Source organism: Oncorhynchus gorbuscha, linkage group LG24 (genome assembly GCF_021184085.1).
Source record: "Oncorhynchus gorbuscha isolate QuinsamMale2020 ecotype Even-year linkage group LG24, OgorEven_v1.0, whole genome shotgun sequence".
NCBI classification, from domain to species: domain Eukaryota; kingdom Metazoa; phylum Chordata; class Actinopteri; order Salmoniformes; family Salmonidae; genus Oncorhynchus; species Oncorhynchus gorbuscha.
This window is the reverse complement of record NC_060196.1, coordinates 61,336,749-61,354,248: the sequence shown is the minus strand read 5'-3', so window position 1 is coordinate 61,354,248 and position 17,500 is coordinate 61,336,749. Positions and strand designations below refer to the sequence as shown.

The following is a 17,500-nucleotide window of genomic DNA, read 5'->3' as shown; positions in this document are numbered from 1 at the left end:
CCCCTGTAGGGGGGCCCTGAGGATTACCTTGGACAGTAGACCCTGTAGGGGGGACGAGTTACCCTGACCCCTGTAGGGGGCGAGGATTACCCTGGACAGTAGACCCCTGTAGGGGGCGAGGATTACCCTGGACAGTAGACCCCTGTAGGGGCGAGGATTACCTTGGACAGTAGACCCTGTAGGGACCCCTGTAGGGGCGAGGATTACCCTGGACAGTAGACCCCTGTAGGGGGCGAGGATTACCCTGGACAGTAGACCCCTGTAGGGGGCGAGGATTACCCTGGACAGTAGACCCCTGTAGGGGGCGAGGATTACCCTGGACAGGATTACCCTGGACAGTAGACCCCTGTAGGGGGCGAGGATTACCCTGGACAGTAGACCCCTGTAGGGGGCGAGGATTACCCTGGACAGTAGACCCCTGTAGGGGGGATTACCCTGGACAGGATTACCCTGGACAGTAGACCCCTGTAGGGGGCGAGGATTACCCTGGACAGTAGACCCCTGTAGGGGGCGAGGATTACCCTGGACAGTAGACCCCTGGATTACCCTGGACAGTAGACCCCTGTAGGGGGCGAGGATTACCCTGGACAGTAGACCCCTGTAGGGGGGCGAGACCCCTGTAGGGGGCGAGGATTACCCTGGACAGTAGACCCCTGTAGGGGGCGAGGATTACCCTGGACAGTAGACCCCTGTAGGGGGCGAGGATTACCCTGGACAGTAGACCCCTGTAGGGGGCGAGGATTACCCTGGACAGTAGACCCCTGTAGGGGGGCGAGGATTACCCTGGACAGTAGACCCCTGTAGGGGGGCGAGGATTACCCTGGACAGTAGACCCCTGTAGGGGGGCGAGGATTACCCTGGACAGTAGACCCCTGTAGGGGGGCGAGGATTACCCTGGACAGTAGACCCCTGTAGGGGGGCGAGGATTACCCTGGACAGTAGACCCCTGTAGGGGGGCGAGGATTACCCTGGACAGTAGACCCCTGTAGGGGGGCGAGGATTACCCTGGACAGTAGACCCCTGTAGGGGGGCGAGGATTACCCTGGACAGTAGACCCCTGTAGGGGGGCGAGGATTACCCTGGACAGTAGACCCCTGTAGGGGGCGGGGACAGTAGACCCCTGTAGGGGGGATTACCCTGGACAGTAGACCCCTGTACGAGGATTACCCTGGACAGTAGACCCTGTAGGGGGCGAGGATTACCCTGGACAGTAGACCCCTGTAGGGGGCGAGGATTACCCTGGACAGTAGACCCCTGTAGGGGGCCCTGGAGGATTACCCTGGACAGTAGACCCCTGTAGGGGGCGAGGATTACCCTGGACAGTAGACCCCTGTAGGGGGCGAGGATTACCCTGGACAGTAGACCCCTGTAGGGGGCCCTGGAGGATTACCCTGGACAGTAGACCCCTGTAGGGGGCGAGGATTACCCTGGACAGTAGACCCCTGTAGGGGGCGAGGATTACCCTGGACAGTAGACCCCTGTAGGGGGCGAGGATTACCCTGGACAGTAGACCCCTGTAGGGGGCGAGGATTACCCTGGACAGTAGACCCCTGTAGGGGGCGAGGATTACCCTGGACAGTAGACCCTGGGGGGCGAGGATTACCCTGGACAGTAGACCCCTGTAGGGGCGAGGATTACCCTGGACAGTAGACCCCTGTAGGGGGGCGAGGATTACCCTGGACAGTAGACCCCTGTAGGGGGGCGAGGATTACCCTGGACAGTAGACCCCTGTAGGGGGCGAGGATTACCCTGGACAGTAGACCCCTGTAGGGGGCGAGGATTACCCTGGACAGTAGACCCCTGTAGGGGGCGAGGATTACCCTGGACAGTAGACCCCTGTAGGGGGCGAGGATTACCCTGGACAGTAGACCCCTGTAGGGGGCGAGGATTACCCTGGACAGTTGTAGGGGCGAGGATTACCCTGGACAGTAGACCCCTGTAGGGGGCGAGGATTACCTTGGACAGTAGACCCCTGTAGGGGGCGAGGATTACCCTGGACAGTAGACCCCTGTAGGGGGCGAGGATTACCCTGGACAGTAGATTAGGGGGCGAGGATTACCCTGGACAGTAGACCCCTGTAGGGGGCGAGGATTACCCTGGACAGTAGACCCCTGTAGGGGGCGAGGATTACCCTGGACAGTAGACCCTGTAGGGGGCGAGGATTACCCTGGACAGTAGACCCCTGTAGGGGGGAGGATTACCCTGGACAGTAGACCCCTGTAGGGGGCGAGGATTACCCTGGACAGTAGACCCCTGTAGGGGGCGAGGATTACCCTGGACAGTAGACCCCTGTAGGGGGCGAGGATTACCCTGGACAGTAGACCCCTGTAGGGGGCGAGGATTACCCTGGACAGTAGACCCCTGTAGGGGGGCGAGGATTACCCTGGACAGTAGACCCCTGTAGGGGGGCGAGGATTACCCTGGACAGTAGACCCCTGTAGGGGGGCGAGGATTACCCTGGACAGTAGACCCCTGTAGGGGGGCGAGGATTACCCTGGACAGTAGACCCCTGTAGGGGGGATTACGAGGATTACCCTGGACAGTAGACCCCTGTAGGGGGGCGAGGATTACCCTGGACAGTAGACCCCTGTAGGGGGGCGAGGATTACCCTGGACAGTAGACCCCTGTAGGGGGGCGAGGATTACCCTGGACAGTAGACCCCTGTAGGGGGGCGAGGATTACCCTGGACAGTAGACCCCTGTAGGGGGGCGAGGATTACCCTGGACATTGCATCACCATGGGGAACAACGTCCACAAGAACAAGAAGAGGTTCCCCGCAGCTCGGAACGGACCCAAAGGTTCTGGTCCTAACCCCAAACAAAACCCCCGCTCAGGCTCTAAACATGGTGCTACCCCCTTCCCCATCCCGGGGAAGACCAAAGCCTTCTGGCACTTTGGGTGGGTGGATAAACTGAAAACAGGTAGGATCCGAGCTGGATGATCAGAGGAAATGTTATGTATGGGATTGTGTTTTCTTGTTTTTCGATTTTATTTTTTATGTTGTACTGATAGTGTACTGTCTGTGTAAAGACTCCAGATATTGTTTAGTGTACTGTCTGTGTAAAGACTCCAGATATTGTACTGATAGTGTACTGTCTGTGTAAAGACTCCAGATATTGTACTGATAGTGTACTGTCTGTGTAAAGACTCCAGATATTGTACTGATAGTGTACTGTCTGTGTATAGACTCCAGATATTGTACTGATAGTGTAATGTCTGTGTATAGACTCCAGATATTGTACTGATAGTGTACTGTCTGTGTATAGACTCCAGATATTGTTTAGTGTACTGTCTGTGTATAGACTCCAGATATTGTTTAGTGTACTGTCTGTGTAAAGACTCCAGATATTGTTTAGTGTACTGTCTGTGTATAGACTCCAGATATTGTTTAGTGTACTGTCTGTGTATAGACTCCAGATATTGTTTAGTGTACTGTCTGTGTATAGACTCCAGATATTGTACTGATAGTGTACTGTCTGTGTATAGACTCCAGATATTGTACTGATAGTGTACTGTCTGTGTATAGACTCCAGATATTGTTTAGTGTACTGTCTGTGTATAGACTCCAGATATTGTACTGATAGTGTACTGTCTGTGTATAGACTCCAGATATTGTACTGATAGTGTACTGTCTGTGTATAGACTCCAGATATTGTACTGATAGTGTACGGTCTGTGTATAGACTCCAGATATTGTACTGATAGTGTACTGTCTGTGTATAGACTCCAGATATTGTACTGATAGTGTACGGTCTGTGTATAGACTCCAGATATTGTACTGATAGTGTACTGTCTGTGTATAGACTCCAGATATTGTTCAGTGTACAGTCTTATCTCTTTCATACGTTTTCCAGCCAACTCATTTCCTCCTTTTCTTTAATATCTGAACGCTATTGCTGGTATCAAAGCCTAAACTTGTATTTCTGCCTAACGCCCTAGTAAAGATTTTGGTCAGGCTCTTTAAACTTTGGATTGTTGTTATGGCAGCGTCAGTTGTTGCCAGGCAACATCCTCCTGCCAGTTGTAAACTTAGTCATGTGACTTCGCCCGTCTCTTCCCGCTAAACTTAGTCGTGTGACTTCACCTTTCTCTTCGCGCTAAACTTAGTCTTGTGACTTTGTCTTTCTCTTCCCGCTAAACTTAGTCACGTGACTTCGTCTTTCTCTTCCCGCTAAACTTAGTCATGTGACTTCGTCTTTCTCTTCCCGCTAAACTTAGTCGTGTGACTTCGTCTTTCTCTTCCCGCTAAACTTAGTCGTGTGACTTCACCTTTCTCTTCCCTGAAGGCTGTATATCTTCAGGACCAGAGTTAGTCCGCTACTGAAGACTGTATCTCTTCAGGACCAGAGTTAGTCTGTATCTCTTCAGGACCAGAGTTAGTCCCCTACTGAAGACTGTATCTCTTCAGGACCAGAGTTAGTCTGTATCTCTTCAGGACCAGAGTTAGTCCCCTACTGAAGACTGTATCTCTTCAGGACCAGAGTTAGCGATGATAATGACTCATCCAGGCTACTTAAAGTCTCAGTGCCTTCTCATTCCTATAGCATTCTCTACTAGTGCTACAGTGTCTTCTCTGATAAAGACACAATCTAAAAGGCCAAGCTGTATCAAGCTGAGCGCAGACATTACAAAGACACCTATTCATTAACAGCATTCTACACGTCAGAACACAGGGGCTGTGGCTACAGGAGATACCGTAGAGACACAGATAGAGACAGACAGAGAGAGAGAGATACAACAGGCCTATCTATCTGGATAGCTAACTAACGTCATGAGTGTGTCTCATCTGCAGCATACAGTACATCAGGGGTTCCCTCGCTTCGGATTTGGATAGGCAGACCAGATCTGTTTGTAGCAGGGGATGGCAGTGTGTGTGTGTGTGTGTGTGTGTGTGTGTGTGTGTGTGTGTGTGTGTGTGTGTGTGTGTGTGTGTGTGTGTGTGTGTGTGTGTGTGTGTGTGTGTGTGTGTGTGTGTGTGTGTGTGTGTGTGTGTGTGTGTGTGTGTGTGTGTGTGTGAGCCCTTCCACCCCTCTCTATGTCTGCCTCTCTTGATCTATCTGTCTCTCAGGGAACTCAGACCCCTCCTCTCTATTTGTTTTCTCAGAGATAACAGAACAGCTCTCCACATTCCACAGACAGACAGACAGACAGACAGACAGACAGACAGACAGACAGACAGACAGACAGACAGACAGACAGACAGACAGACAGACAGACAGACAGACAGACAGACAGACAGACAGACAGACAGACAGACAGACAGACAGACAGACAGACAGACAGACAGACAGACAGACAGACAGACAGACAGGGGATGGAGAGAGAGAGAGAGAGAGAGAGAGGGATGGAGAGAGAGAGAGAGAGAGAGAGAGAGAGAGAGAGAGAGAGAGAGAGAGAGAGAGAGAGAGAGAGAGAGAGATGGAGAAAGAGAGAGAGAGAGAGAGAGAGAGAGAGAGAGAGAGAGAGAGAGAGAGAGAGAGAGAGAGAGAGAGAGGGGAGAGAGAGAGAGAGAGATAGAGAGAGAGAGCTGATCCTGGGGCTCTGTTCACAAACACAAACACACCCTACAGAGCCCCAGGACAGCAGCACAATTAGACCCAACCAAATCACGAGAAAACAAAAAGATAATTACTTGACACATTGGAAAGAATTACCAAAAAAACAGAGCAAACTAGAATGCTATTTGGCCCTAAACAGAGAGTACACAGCGGCAGAATACCTGATCACTGTGACTGACCCAAACTTAAGGAAAGCGTAGGCAGACCTTGCTCGCAAGAGAAGACAGGCTATGTGCTCACTGCCCACAAAATGAGGTGGAAACTGAGCTGCACTTCCTAACCTCCTGCCAAATGTATGACCATATTAGAGAGACATATTACCCTCAGATTACACAGATTCACAAAGAATTTTAAAACAAATCTAATTGTGATAAACTCCCATATCTACTGGGTGAAATTCCACAGTGTGACATCACAGCAGCAAGATTTGTGACCTGTTGCCACAAGAAAAAGGGCAACCAGTGAAGAACAAACACCACTGTAAATACAACCATTATTTATGCTTATTTATTTTCCCTTGTGTACCCTGAACCATTTGTACATTGTTAAAACACTGTATATATATATAATATGACATTTGTAATGTCTTTATTGTTTTGAAACTTTTGTGTGTGTGATGTTTACTGTTAATTTTTATTGTTTATTTCACTTTTGTATATTATCTACCTCACTTGCTTTGGCAATGTTAACACATGTTTAATGGTCTGAAGCTATTTTTCGTGGTTCGGGCCCCTTAGTTCCAGTGAAGTGATATCTTAACGCTACAGCATACAATGACATTCTAGACGATTCTGAGCTTCCAACTTTGTGGCAACAGTTTGGGGAAGGCCCTTTCCTGTTTCAGCATGACAATGCACAAGCGAGGTCCATACAGAAATGGTTTGTTAATCACCCAACATCAGTGCCCGACCTCACAAATGTTCCTGCGGCTGAATGGAAGCAAGTCCCCCCAGCAATGTTCCAACATCTAGTGGAAAGCCTTCCCAGAAGACTGGAGGCTGTTATAGCAGCAATGTTCCAACATCTAGTGGAAAGCCTTCCCAGAAGACTGGAGGCTGTTATAGCAGCAATGTTCCAACATCTAGTGGAAAGCCTTCCCAGAAGAGTGGAGGCTGTTATAGCAGTAAAAGTGGGGGACCAACTACATATTAATGCCCATGATTTTTGAACGAGACGTTCGAAGAGCAGTTGTCCACATACTTTTGGTGATGTACAGAGATAGCTTGTAGAACATTCAGGTAGGTTTCTGTCAGAACCGGTACAGAGATAGCTTGAAGAACATTCAGGTAGGTTTCTGTCAGAACCGGTACAAAGATAGCTTGTAGAACATTCAGGTAGGTTTCTGTCAGAACCGGTACAGAGATAGCTTGTAGAACATTCAGGTAGGTTTCTGTCAGAACCGGTATGTAGAACATCTGCCATTCTCCTCCTCTCTTCTACCACAGTGTTTGTAAGGACCCCAATGGGCTGTAGAGCCGTCCTGGCAGTGCCTGTCTTTTGATAGTTCCTGTGAGGAATTCACCGGTAGCTCGCCTCTGTAATGTCACATTCAGGCTTGTTTCAGCAAGGAGTACTACTCTACACATGCAGTACCAGTCAAAAGTTTTAGAACACCTACTCATTCAAGGGTTTTTATCTATTTTCTACATTGTACATTTATTTATTTTCTACATTGTACATTTATTTATTTTCTACATTGTACATTGTGGTCCTTCTGTAGCTCAGTTGGTAGAGCATGGCGCTTGTAACGCCAGGGTAGTGGGTTCGATCCCCGGGACCACCCATACGTAGAATGTATGCAAACATGACTGTAAGTCGCTTTGGATAAAAGCGTCTGCTAAATGGCATATATATATATATTGTAGAATAATAGTGAAGACATCAACACTATGAAATAACACATATGGAATCATATTGTAACCAAAAAAGTGCTAAACAAATCATAACATATTTTATATTTGAGATTCTTCAATGTAGCCACCTTTTGGCTTGATGACAGCTTTGCACACTATTGGCATTCTCTCAACCAGCTTCATGAGGTAGTCACCTGGAATGCATTTCAATTAACAGTTGTGCCTTCTTAAAAGTTTATTTGTGGAATTTATTTTTTTCTTAATGTGTTTGAAACAATCAGTTGTGTTGTGACAAGGTAGGGATGGTACACAGAAGATAGTCCTGTTTGATAAAAGACCAAGTCCTTATTATATCCATATTATATCAAGAACAGCTCAAATAAGCAAAGAGAAACGACAGTCCATCATCACTTTAAGACATGAACGTCAGTCAGTCCGGAAAATGTCAAGACCTTCGAAAGTTTCTTCAAGTGCAGTCGCGAAAACCATCAAGCGCTATGATGAAACTGACTCTCATGAGGACCGCGGATCCCCACAGGAAAGGAAGACCCAGTGTTACCTCTGCTGCAAAGGATAAGTTCATTAGAGTTAACTGCACCTCAGATTGCAGCCCAAATAAATGCTTCACAGAGTTCAAGTAACAGACACATCTCAAAATCAACTGTTCAGAGGAGACTGAGTGAATCAGGCCTTCATGGTCAAATTTCTGCACAGAAACCACTACTAAAGGACACCAATAATAAGAAGAGACTTGCTTGCACCAAGAAACACAGGCATTAGACCGGTGGAAATCTGTCATTTGGTCTGAGGAGTCCAAATTTGAGATTTTTAATTCCAACCTCCGTGACTTTGTAAGACACAGATGATCTCTGCATGTGTGGTTTCCACAGTGAAGCATGGAGGAGTAGGTGTGATGGTGTGGGGGTTCTTTGTTGGTGACACTGTCTGTGATTTATTTAGAATTCAAGGTACAATTAACCAACATGGCCACCACAGCATTCTGTAGCGATACGCCATCCCATCTGATTTGGGCTTAGTGGGACTATCATTTGTTTTTCAACAGGACAATGACCCAACACACCTCCAGGCTGTGTAAGAGCTATTTGACCAAGAAGGAGAGTGATGGAGTGCTGCATCAGATGACCTGGCCTCCACAAACACCCGTCCTCAACCCAATTGAGATTGTTTGGGATGAGTTGGACCGCAGAGTGAAGGAAAAGCAGCCAAATGCTCAGCATATGTGGGAACTCTTTCAAGACGGTTGGAAAAGCATTCCAGCATTCCTGATGAAGCTGGTTGAGATAATGTGTGCAAAGCCTTCATCAAGGCAATGGGTGGCTACTTTGCAGAATCTCAAATATAAAATATGTTATGATTTGTTTAGCACTTTTTTGGTTACTACTTAATTCCACATTGGGTTATTTCATAGTCTTTGTGTCTTTGTCTTCACTATTAGTCTACAACGTCGAAAACAGTAAAATATATATAATAATATATAATAATATATGCCATTTAGCAGACGCTTTTATCCAAAGCGACTTACAGTCATGTGTGCATACATTCTACGTATGGGTGGTCCCGGGAATCGAACCCACTACCCTGGCGTTACAAGCGCCATGCTCTACCAACTGAGCTACAGAAGGACAAATCAAATTAATGAGTAGGTGTGTCCAAACTTTTCACTGGTACTGTACATACGTATGTGCAGGTCCACACACAAACTATCTGTCACTGACCGTCAACTTCAGTGGAGCGTTCGTGACCTGGCTTGGTCGATACACGGTTTATCACTGCTAACCTCTGACCTGTGACTATAGCAGTCGTTATATCTTTAGGGAGGGAGGGAGGGAGGGAGGGAGGGAGGGGAGGGAGGGAGGGAGGGAGGGAGGGAGGTCTGTCTGTCTGTCTGTCTGTCTGTCTGTCTGTCTGTCTGTCTGTCTGTCTGTCTGTCTGTCTGTCTGTCTGTCTGTCTGTCTGTCTGTCTGTCTGTCTGTCTGTCTGTCTGTCTGTCTGTCTGTCTGTCTGTTGTGAACTGTGATCTCTATTCTCTCTAATTGGTAAAGTAGTATAGCGGTGAACCCTTTTCGGCTGTTTCCCTGGTCACTGTATCACTGTATCACTGTATCGAGAAGAGTGTGCCATTTTGGAAACAGAAATCTCCAGCACAACGAGGCTGTGTGCAGACAGTCAGTCAGGGATGAGTAACTTGTGATACTTCAAACGCGAAACGCTTCCTTAGTCACAGAACAGCCCAACCTAAATCAAGTTAAGTCATGATGGAACGCCATTCATTGGTTTAGTAATTTAGTTAATCTAGTTAAGGCATCAACATGCCTCAACACAGATGATTTCAGTTTACAGGGTTGCTCCCCTCACCCCTGTTACAGAGGACAGAGAGTGGCTCCCCTCACCCCTGTTACAGAGGAGAGAGAGTGGCTCCCCTTATCCCTCCTGTTATAGAGGAGAGAGAGTGGTTCCCCCCCCCTGTTATAGGAGAGAGAGAGTGGCTCCCCTCCCCCCTGTTATAGAGGAGAGAGTGGCTCCCCTCCCCCTGTTACAGAGGAGAGAGAGAGTGGCTCCCCTTATCCCCCCTGTTATAGAGGAGAGAGAGTGGCTCCCCTTATCCCCCCTGTTATAGAGGAGAGAGAGTGGCTCCCCTTATCCCCCTGTTATAGAGGAGAGAGAGTGGCTCCCTCCCCCTGTTATAGAGGAGAGAGTGTGGATCCCCTCCCCCTGTTATAGAGGAGAGAGAGTGGCTCCCCTCCCCACTGTTATAGAGGAGAGATAGTGGCTCCCCTCCCCCTGTTATAGAGGAGAGAGTGGCACCCCCTGTTATAGAGGAGAGAGAGTGGCTCCCCTCCCTCCTGTTATAGAGGAGAGAGTGGCTCCCCTTATCCCTGTTATAGAGGAGAGAGAGTGGCTCCCCTCCCCCTGTTATAGAGGAGAGAGAGTGGCTCCCCTCCCCCTGTTACAGAGGAGAGAGAGTGGCTCCCCTCCCCCTGTTATAGAGGAGAAAGAGTGGCTCCCCTCCCCTGTTATAGAGGAGAGAGACTGGCTCCCCCTGTTATAGAGGAGAGAGAGTGGCTCCCCTCCCCTGTTATAGAGGAGAGAGAGTGGCTCCCCTCCCCCTGTTATAGAGGAGAGAGAGTGGCTCCCCTCCCCCTGTTATAGAGGAGAAAGAGTGGCTCCCCTCCCCTGTTATAGAGGAGAGAGACTGGCTCCCCCTGTTATAGAGGAGAGAGAGTGGCTCCCCTCCCCCTGTTATAGAGGAGAGAGAGTGGCTCCCCTCCCCCTGTTATAGAGGAGAGAGAGTGGCTCCCCTCCGCCCTGTTATAGAGGAGAGAGAGTGGCTCCCCTCCCCTGTTATAGAGGAGAGAGAGTGGCTCCCCTCCCCCTGTTATAGAGGAGAGAGAGTGGCTCCCCTCCCAATTATAGAGGAGAGAGAGTGGCTCCCCTTATCCCTGTTATAGAGGAGAGAGAGTGGCTCCCCTTATCCCTCCTGTTATAGAGGAGAGAGAGTGGCTCCCCTCCCCCCTGTAATAGAGGAGAGAGGGTGGCTCCCCTCCCCCTGTTATAGAGGAGAGAGAGTGGCTCCCCTCCCCCCTGTTATAGAGGAGAGAGAGTGGCTCCCCTCCGCCCTGTTATAGAGGAGAGAGAGTGGCTCCCCTCCCCCTGTTATAGAGGAGAGAGAGTGGCTCCCCTCCCCCTGTTATAGAGGAGAGAGAGTGGCTCCCCTCCCAATTATAGAGGAGAGAGAGTGGCTCCCCTTATCCCTGTTATAGAGGAGAGAGAGTGGCTCCCCTTATCCCCCCTGTTATAGAGGAGAGAGAGTGGCTCCCCTCCCCCCTGTTACAGAGGAGAGAGAGTGGCTCCCCTTATCCCTCCTGTTATAGAGGAGAGAGAGTGGCTCCCCTCCCCCCTGTAATAGAGGAGAGAGGGTGGCTCCCCTCCCCCTGTTATAGAGGAGAGTGGCTCCCCTCCCCCTGTTATAGAGAGAGAGTGGCTCCCCTCCCCCTGTTATAGAGGAGAGAGTGGCTCCCCTCCCCCTTGTAATAGAGGAGTGAGAGTGGCTCCCCTTAAACCCTCCTGTTATAGAGGAGAGAGTGGCTCCCCTCCCCCTGTTATAGAGGAGAGAGAGTGGCTCCCCCTGTTATAGAGGAGAGAGAGTGGCTCCCCCTGTTATAGAGGAGAAAGAGTGGCTCCCCTCCCCTGTTATAGAGGAGAGAGAGTGGCTCCCCCCCTGTTATAGAGGAGAGAGAGTGGCTCCCCTCCCCCTGTTATAGAGGAGAGAGAGTGGCTCCCCTCCCCCTGTTATAGAGGAGAGAGAGTGGCTCCCCTCCCCCTGTTATAGAGGAGAGAGAGTGGCTCCCCTCCCCTGTTATAGAGGAGAGAGAGTGGCCCCCTGTTATAGAGGAGAGAGAGTGGCTCCCCTCCCCCTGTTATAGAGGAGAGAGAGTGGCTCCCCTGTTATAGAGGAGAGAGAGTGGCTCCCCCCCCTGTTATAGAGGAGAGAGAGTGGCTCCCCCCCCTGTTATAGAGGAGAGAGAGTGGCTCCCCTCCCCTGTTATAGAGGAGGAGAGTGGCTCCCCTCCCCCTGTTATAGAGGAGAGAGAGTGGCTCCCCTCCCCCTGTTACAGAGGAGAGAGAGTGGCTCCCCTCCCCCTGTTATAGAGGAGAGAGTGTGGCTCCCCTTATCCCTGTTATAGAGGAGAGAGAGTGGCTCCCCTTATCCCTGTTATAGAGGAGAGAGTGGCTCCCCTCCCCCTGTTATAGAGGAGAGAGAGTGGCTCCCCTCCCCCTGTTACAGAGGAGAGAGTGGCTCCCCTCCCCCTGTTATAGAGGAGAGAGAGTGGCTCCCCTTATCCCTGTTATAGAGGAGAGAGTGGCTCCCCTTATCCCTGTTATAGAGGAGAGATAGAGGAGAGTGGCTCCCCTCCCCCTGTTACAGAGGAGAGAGAGTGGCTCCCCTCCCCCCTGTTATAGAGGAGAGAGAGTGGCTCCCCTTATCCCTGTTATAGAGGAGAGAGTGGCTCCCCTTATCCCTGTTATAGAGGAGAGAGAGTGGCTCCCCTCCCCCTGTTATAGAGGAGAGAGAGTGGCTCCCCTCCCCCTGTTACAGAGGAGAGAGAGTGGCTCCCCTCCCCCCTGTTATAGAGGAGAGAGAGTGGCTCCCCTCCCCCCTGTTATAGAGGAGAGAGAGTGGCTCCCCTTATCCCCCGTTATAGAGGAGAGAGGGTCATCTGTTCCATTCATGTAGAAGAAGACATTCTGATACTAATTCATCTCTCCCCAGAGCATAAATCATTGAATGCTTTGAATAAATGTTTTTATTTATTGTTTTGTTTAACAAAAATACTCATATGATGTCATATTGTCTCTAAGTGACCACTGTCTTGAATCGTCATTATGGGACATTGATTAAATTAAGTTGCGATGCCACATTTCCTTCATTTTCTATCTCTTGTCAGTACATCTTATCCCATGGGTGTCTTATCCCATGGGTGTCTTATCTTATGTGATTCTTATCTTATGTGTATGTTGTGAGTATCTTATCAGTATCTTATCTTATGAGTATCTTATGGATCTAGAGTGCTGGCATCCTGTCCTGTGTCTTTATGGACCTAGAGTGCTGGCATCCTGTCCTGTGTCTTTATGGATCTAGAGTGCTGGCATCCTGTCCTGTGTCTTTATGGACCTAGAGTGCTGGCATCCTGTCCTGTGTCTTTATGGATCTAGAGTGCTGGCATCCTGTCCTGTGTCTAACTAACACTGTTTTGTTGTTTAAATAGATTTAGTTTAAAAAAATATATTTTATTTTATTTCACCTTTATTTAACCAGGTAGGCAAGTTGAGAACAAGTTCTCATTTACAATTGCGACCTGGCCAAGATAAAGCAAAGCAGTTCGACAGATACAACGACACAGAGTTACACATGGAGTAAAACAAACATACAGTCAATAATACAGTAGAAACAAGTCTATATACAATGTGAGCAAATGAGGTGAGAAGGGAGGTAAAGGCAAAAAAGGCCATGGTGGCGAAGTAAATACAATATAGCAAGTAAAACACTGGAATGGTAGTTTTGCAATGGAAGAATGTGCAAAGTAGAGATAAAAATAATGGGTTGCAAAGGAGCAAAATAAATAAATACATTAAATACAGTTGGGAAAGAGGTAGTTGTTTGGGCTAAATTATAGGTGGGCTATGTACAGGTGCAGTAATCTGTAAGATGCTCGGACAGTTGGTGCTTAAAGCTAGTGAGGGAGATAAGTGTTTCCAGTTTCAGAGATTTTTGTAGTTCGTTCCAGTCACTGGCAGCAGAGAACTGGAAGGAGAGGCGGCCAAAGAAAGAATTGGTTTTGGGGGTGACCAGAGAGATATACCTGCTGGAGCGTGTGCTACAGGTGGGAGATGCTATGGTGACCAGCGAGTTGAGATAAGGAGGGACTTTACCTAGCAGGGTCTTGTAGATGACATGGAGCCAGTGGGTTTGGCGACGAGTATGAAGCGAGGGCCAGTCAACGAGAGCGTACAGGTCGCAATGGTGGGTAGTATATGGGGCTTTGGTGACAAAACGGATTGCACTGTGATAGACTGCATCCAATTTGTTGAGTAGGGTATTGGAGGCTATTTTGTAAATGACATCGCCAAAGTCGAGGATTGGTAGGATGGTCAGTTTTACAAGGGTACGTTTGGCAGCATGAGTGAAGGATGCTTTGTTGCGAAATAGGAAGCCAATTCTAGATTTAACTTTGGATTGGAGATGTTTGATATGGGTCTGGAAGGAGAGTTTACAGTCTAACCAGACACCTAAGTATTTGTAGTTGTCCACGTATTCTAAGTCAAAAGTTAAAGAGGAGAGATGTTAAAGAGGAGAGATGTTTACGATGGGGACTGGTGTTAAAGAGGAGAGATGTTTACGATGGGGACTTGGATAACAATGTTTTACTTTATTTTATATCACCTTTATTGAACCAGGTATTTATATATATATATAACTCTAACCCTTTATTTAACCAGGTAGGCCAGTTGAGAACAAGTTCTCATTTACAACTGTGACCTGGCCAAGATAAAGCAAAGCAGTGTGACCAAAAACCAACAACACAGAGTTACACATAAACAAACGTACAGTCAATAATACAATAGATAAATCTATATACAGTGTGTGTGCAAATGTAGAGGAGTAGGGAGGCGGAATAATGACAATTTAGCATTAACTCTGGAGTGATAGATGTGCAGATGATGTTGTTCAAGTAGAGATACTGGGGTGCAAAAGAGCCAGAAGATAAATAACAATATGGGGATGATGTAGTTGGGTGTGCTATTTATAGATTGTCTGTGTCCAATTTGTAAGTAGCTCTGGATAAGAGCGTCTGCTAAATGACTTAAATGTAAATGTAAATGTGTACAGGTACAGTGATCGGTAAGCTGCGCTGACAGCTGATGCTTAAAATTATAGAGGGAGATATAAGTGGTGGGTAGTATATGGGGATTTGGTGACAAAATGGATGGCACTGTGATAGACTACATCCAGTTTGCTGAGTAGAGTGTTGGAGGCTGTTTTGTAAATGACATCACCGAAGTCAAGGATCGGTCGGATAGTCAGATTTACGAGGGTATGTTTGAGTGAAAGATGCTTTGTTGCGAAATAGGAAGCCGATTCTACATTTAATTTTGGATTAGAGATGTTTAATGTGGGTCTGGAAGGAGAGTTTACAGTCTAACCAGACACCTAGCTATTTGTAGTTGTCCACATATTCTAAGTCAGAATGTGCTGCATCCCAAACATAAACAAAACTTTTGATTAAAAAAAACACAAGAAAACTTTAGTAACGTTCAGAGAATGTTCAGAGAATGTTCAGAGAATGTTCAGAGAATGTTCAGAGAACGTTCAGAGAATGTTCAGAGAATGTTCAGAGAATGTTCAGAGAATGTTCAGAGAATGTTCAGAGAATGTTCAGAGAATGTTCTTTAAAAACATAAGCATTCCGTTCTCAGCATCAACAAAACTCTATTCATCCTCTATCTCGTTAAGTGTGTTCAGGTGTGTTGGCCGCTTCCACTAATTGGCCACACCTGATCTTAAGCAGTGATTGTTTCCTTTGAAATTAGGTCTGTTTGAATCACTGGTGGAAAAAGTACCCAATTATCCTACTTGAGTAAAAGTATAGATACCTGAATGGAAAGTTACTCAAGTAAAAGTGGAAGTCGCCCAGTAAGAAACTACTTGAGTAAAAGTCTACAATTATTTAAGAATCAATAGTAAATGTCATTGCTAAAATGTACCTAAGTATGATAAGTAAAATTACAACTATAAATCCTTTCAAATTCCAGACGGCCACATTTTGAAGTTTTTTTTTTGTTGCCAGGGGAACACTTCAACTCTCAGACATCATTTACAAACAAAGCACGTGTTTATGAGTCTGCCAGATCAGATGCAGTAGAGATGACCAGGATGTTCTCTGTTTAGTGAGTCCCCCAGATCAGATGCTGTAGGGATGACCAGGGATGTTCTCTGTTTAGTGAGTCCTCCAGATCAGAGGCAGTAGAGATGACCAGGGATGTTCTCTGTTTAGTGAGTCCTCCAGATCAGATGCAGTAGAGATGACCAGGATGTTCTTTGTTTAGTGAGTCCTCCAGATCAGAGGCAGTAGGGATGACCAGGGATGTTCTCTGTTTAGTGAGTCCTCCAGATCAGAGGCAGCAGGGACGACCAGGGATGTTCTCAATTTAGTGAGTCCTCCAGATCAGACGCAGTAGAGATGACCAGGATGTTCTCTGTTTAGTGAGTCCTCCAGATCAGAGGCAGTAGGGATGACCAGGGATGTTCTCTGTTTAGTGACTCCTCCAAATCAGAGGCTGTAGGGACGATGACCAGGATGTTCTCTGTTTAGTGAGTCCTCCAGATCAGAGGCTGTAGGGACGATGACCAGGATGTTCTCTGTTTAGTGAGTCCTCCAGATCAGAGGCTGTAGGGACGATGACCAGGATGTTCTCTGTTTAGTGAGTCCTCCAGATCAGAGGCTGTAGGGACGATGACCAGGATGTTCTCTGTTTAGTGAGTCCTCCAGATCAGAGGCTGTAGGGACGATGACCAGGATGTTCTCTGTTTAGTGAGTCCTCCAGATCAGAGGCTGTAGGGATGACCAGGATGTTCTCTGTTTAGTGAGTCCTCCAGATCAGAGGCTGTAGGGACGATGACCAGGGATGTTCTCTGTTTAGTGAGTCCTCCAGATCAGAGGCTGTGGGGACGATGACCAGGATGTTCTCTGTTTAGTGAGTCCTCCAGATCAGAGGCTGTAGGGACGATGACCAGGATGTTCTCTGTTTAGTGAGTCCTCCAGATCAGAGGCTGTAGGGACGATGACCAGGATGTTCTCTGTTTAGTGAGTCCTCCAGATCAGAGGCTGTAGGGACGATGACCGGGTTGTTCTCTGTTTAGTGAGTCCTCCAGATCAGAGGCTGTAGGGACGATGACCAGGATGTTCTCTGTTTAGTGAGTCCTCCAGATCAGAGGCTGTAGGGACGATGACCAGGATGTTCTCTGTTTAGTGAGTCCTCCAGATCAGAGGCAGTAGGGATGACCAGGATGTTCTCTGTTTAGTGAGTCCTCCAGATCAGAGGCAGTAGGGATGACCAGGGATGTTCTCTGTTTAGTGAGTCCTCCAGATCAGAGGCAGTAGGGATGACCAGGATGTTCTCTGTTTAGTGAGTCCTCCAGATCAGAGGCTGTAGGGACGATGACCAGGATGTTCTCTGTTTAGTGAGTCCTCCAGATCAGAGGCAGTAGGGACGATGACCAGGATGTTCTCTTGATAGGTCTGTGAATTGAACCATTTCCTGCTAATGTAACAAGTACTTTTGAGTGGAGTAAAAAAGTACATTATTTTCTTTAGGAATGTGGTGAAGTAAAAGTTGTCAAAAATGTCAATAGTAAAGTACAGATACCCACAAAAACTACTTAGGTAGTACTTTAAAGTAATTTTTACTTAAGTACTTTACACCACTGGTTTGAATAGACTAAAATGAACAGCTTTGTAGGCGTAAAATAGCATGACATTCACGCTAGCTCCATCCTGGTGGGGTAGTG

The 17,500-nt window shown here is 47.8% G+C and overlaps 1 protein-coding gene across 1 annotated transcript in view; it reads left to right on the top strand.

Annotated features, from left to right (window-relative positions):
• Positions 1-2,532: 2,532 nt before the first annotated feature.
• Positions 2,533-17,500, top strand: part of LOC124012284 (uncharacterized protein KIAA1522 homolog) — a 42,482-nt gene continuing 27,514 nt past the window's right edge. Inside the window, exon 1 of the mRNA XM_046325747.1 lies at positions 2,533-2,921. Coding sequence (XP_046181703.1) covers positions 2,738-2,921 — 184 coding nt within the window. The 5' untranslated portion in view covers positions 2,533-2,737. The remainder of the gene's footprint in view (positions 2,922-17,500) is intronic.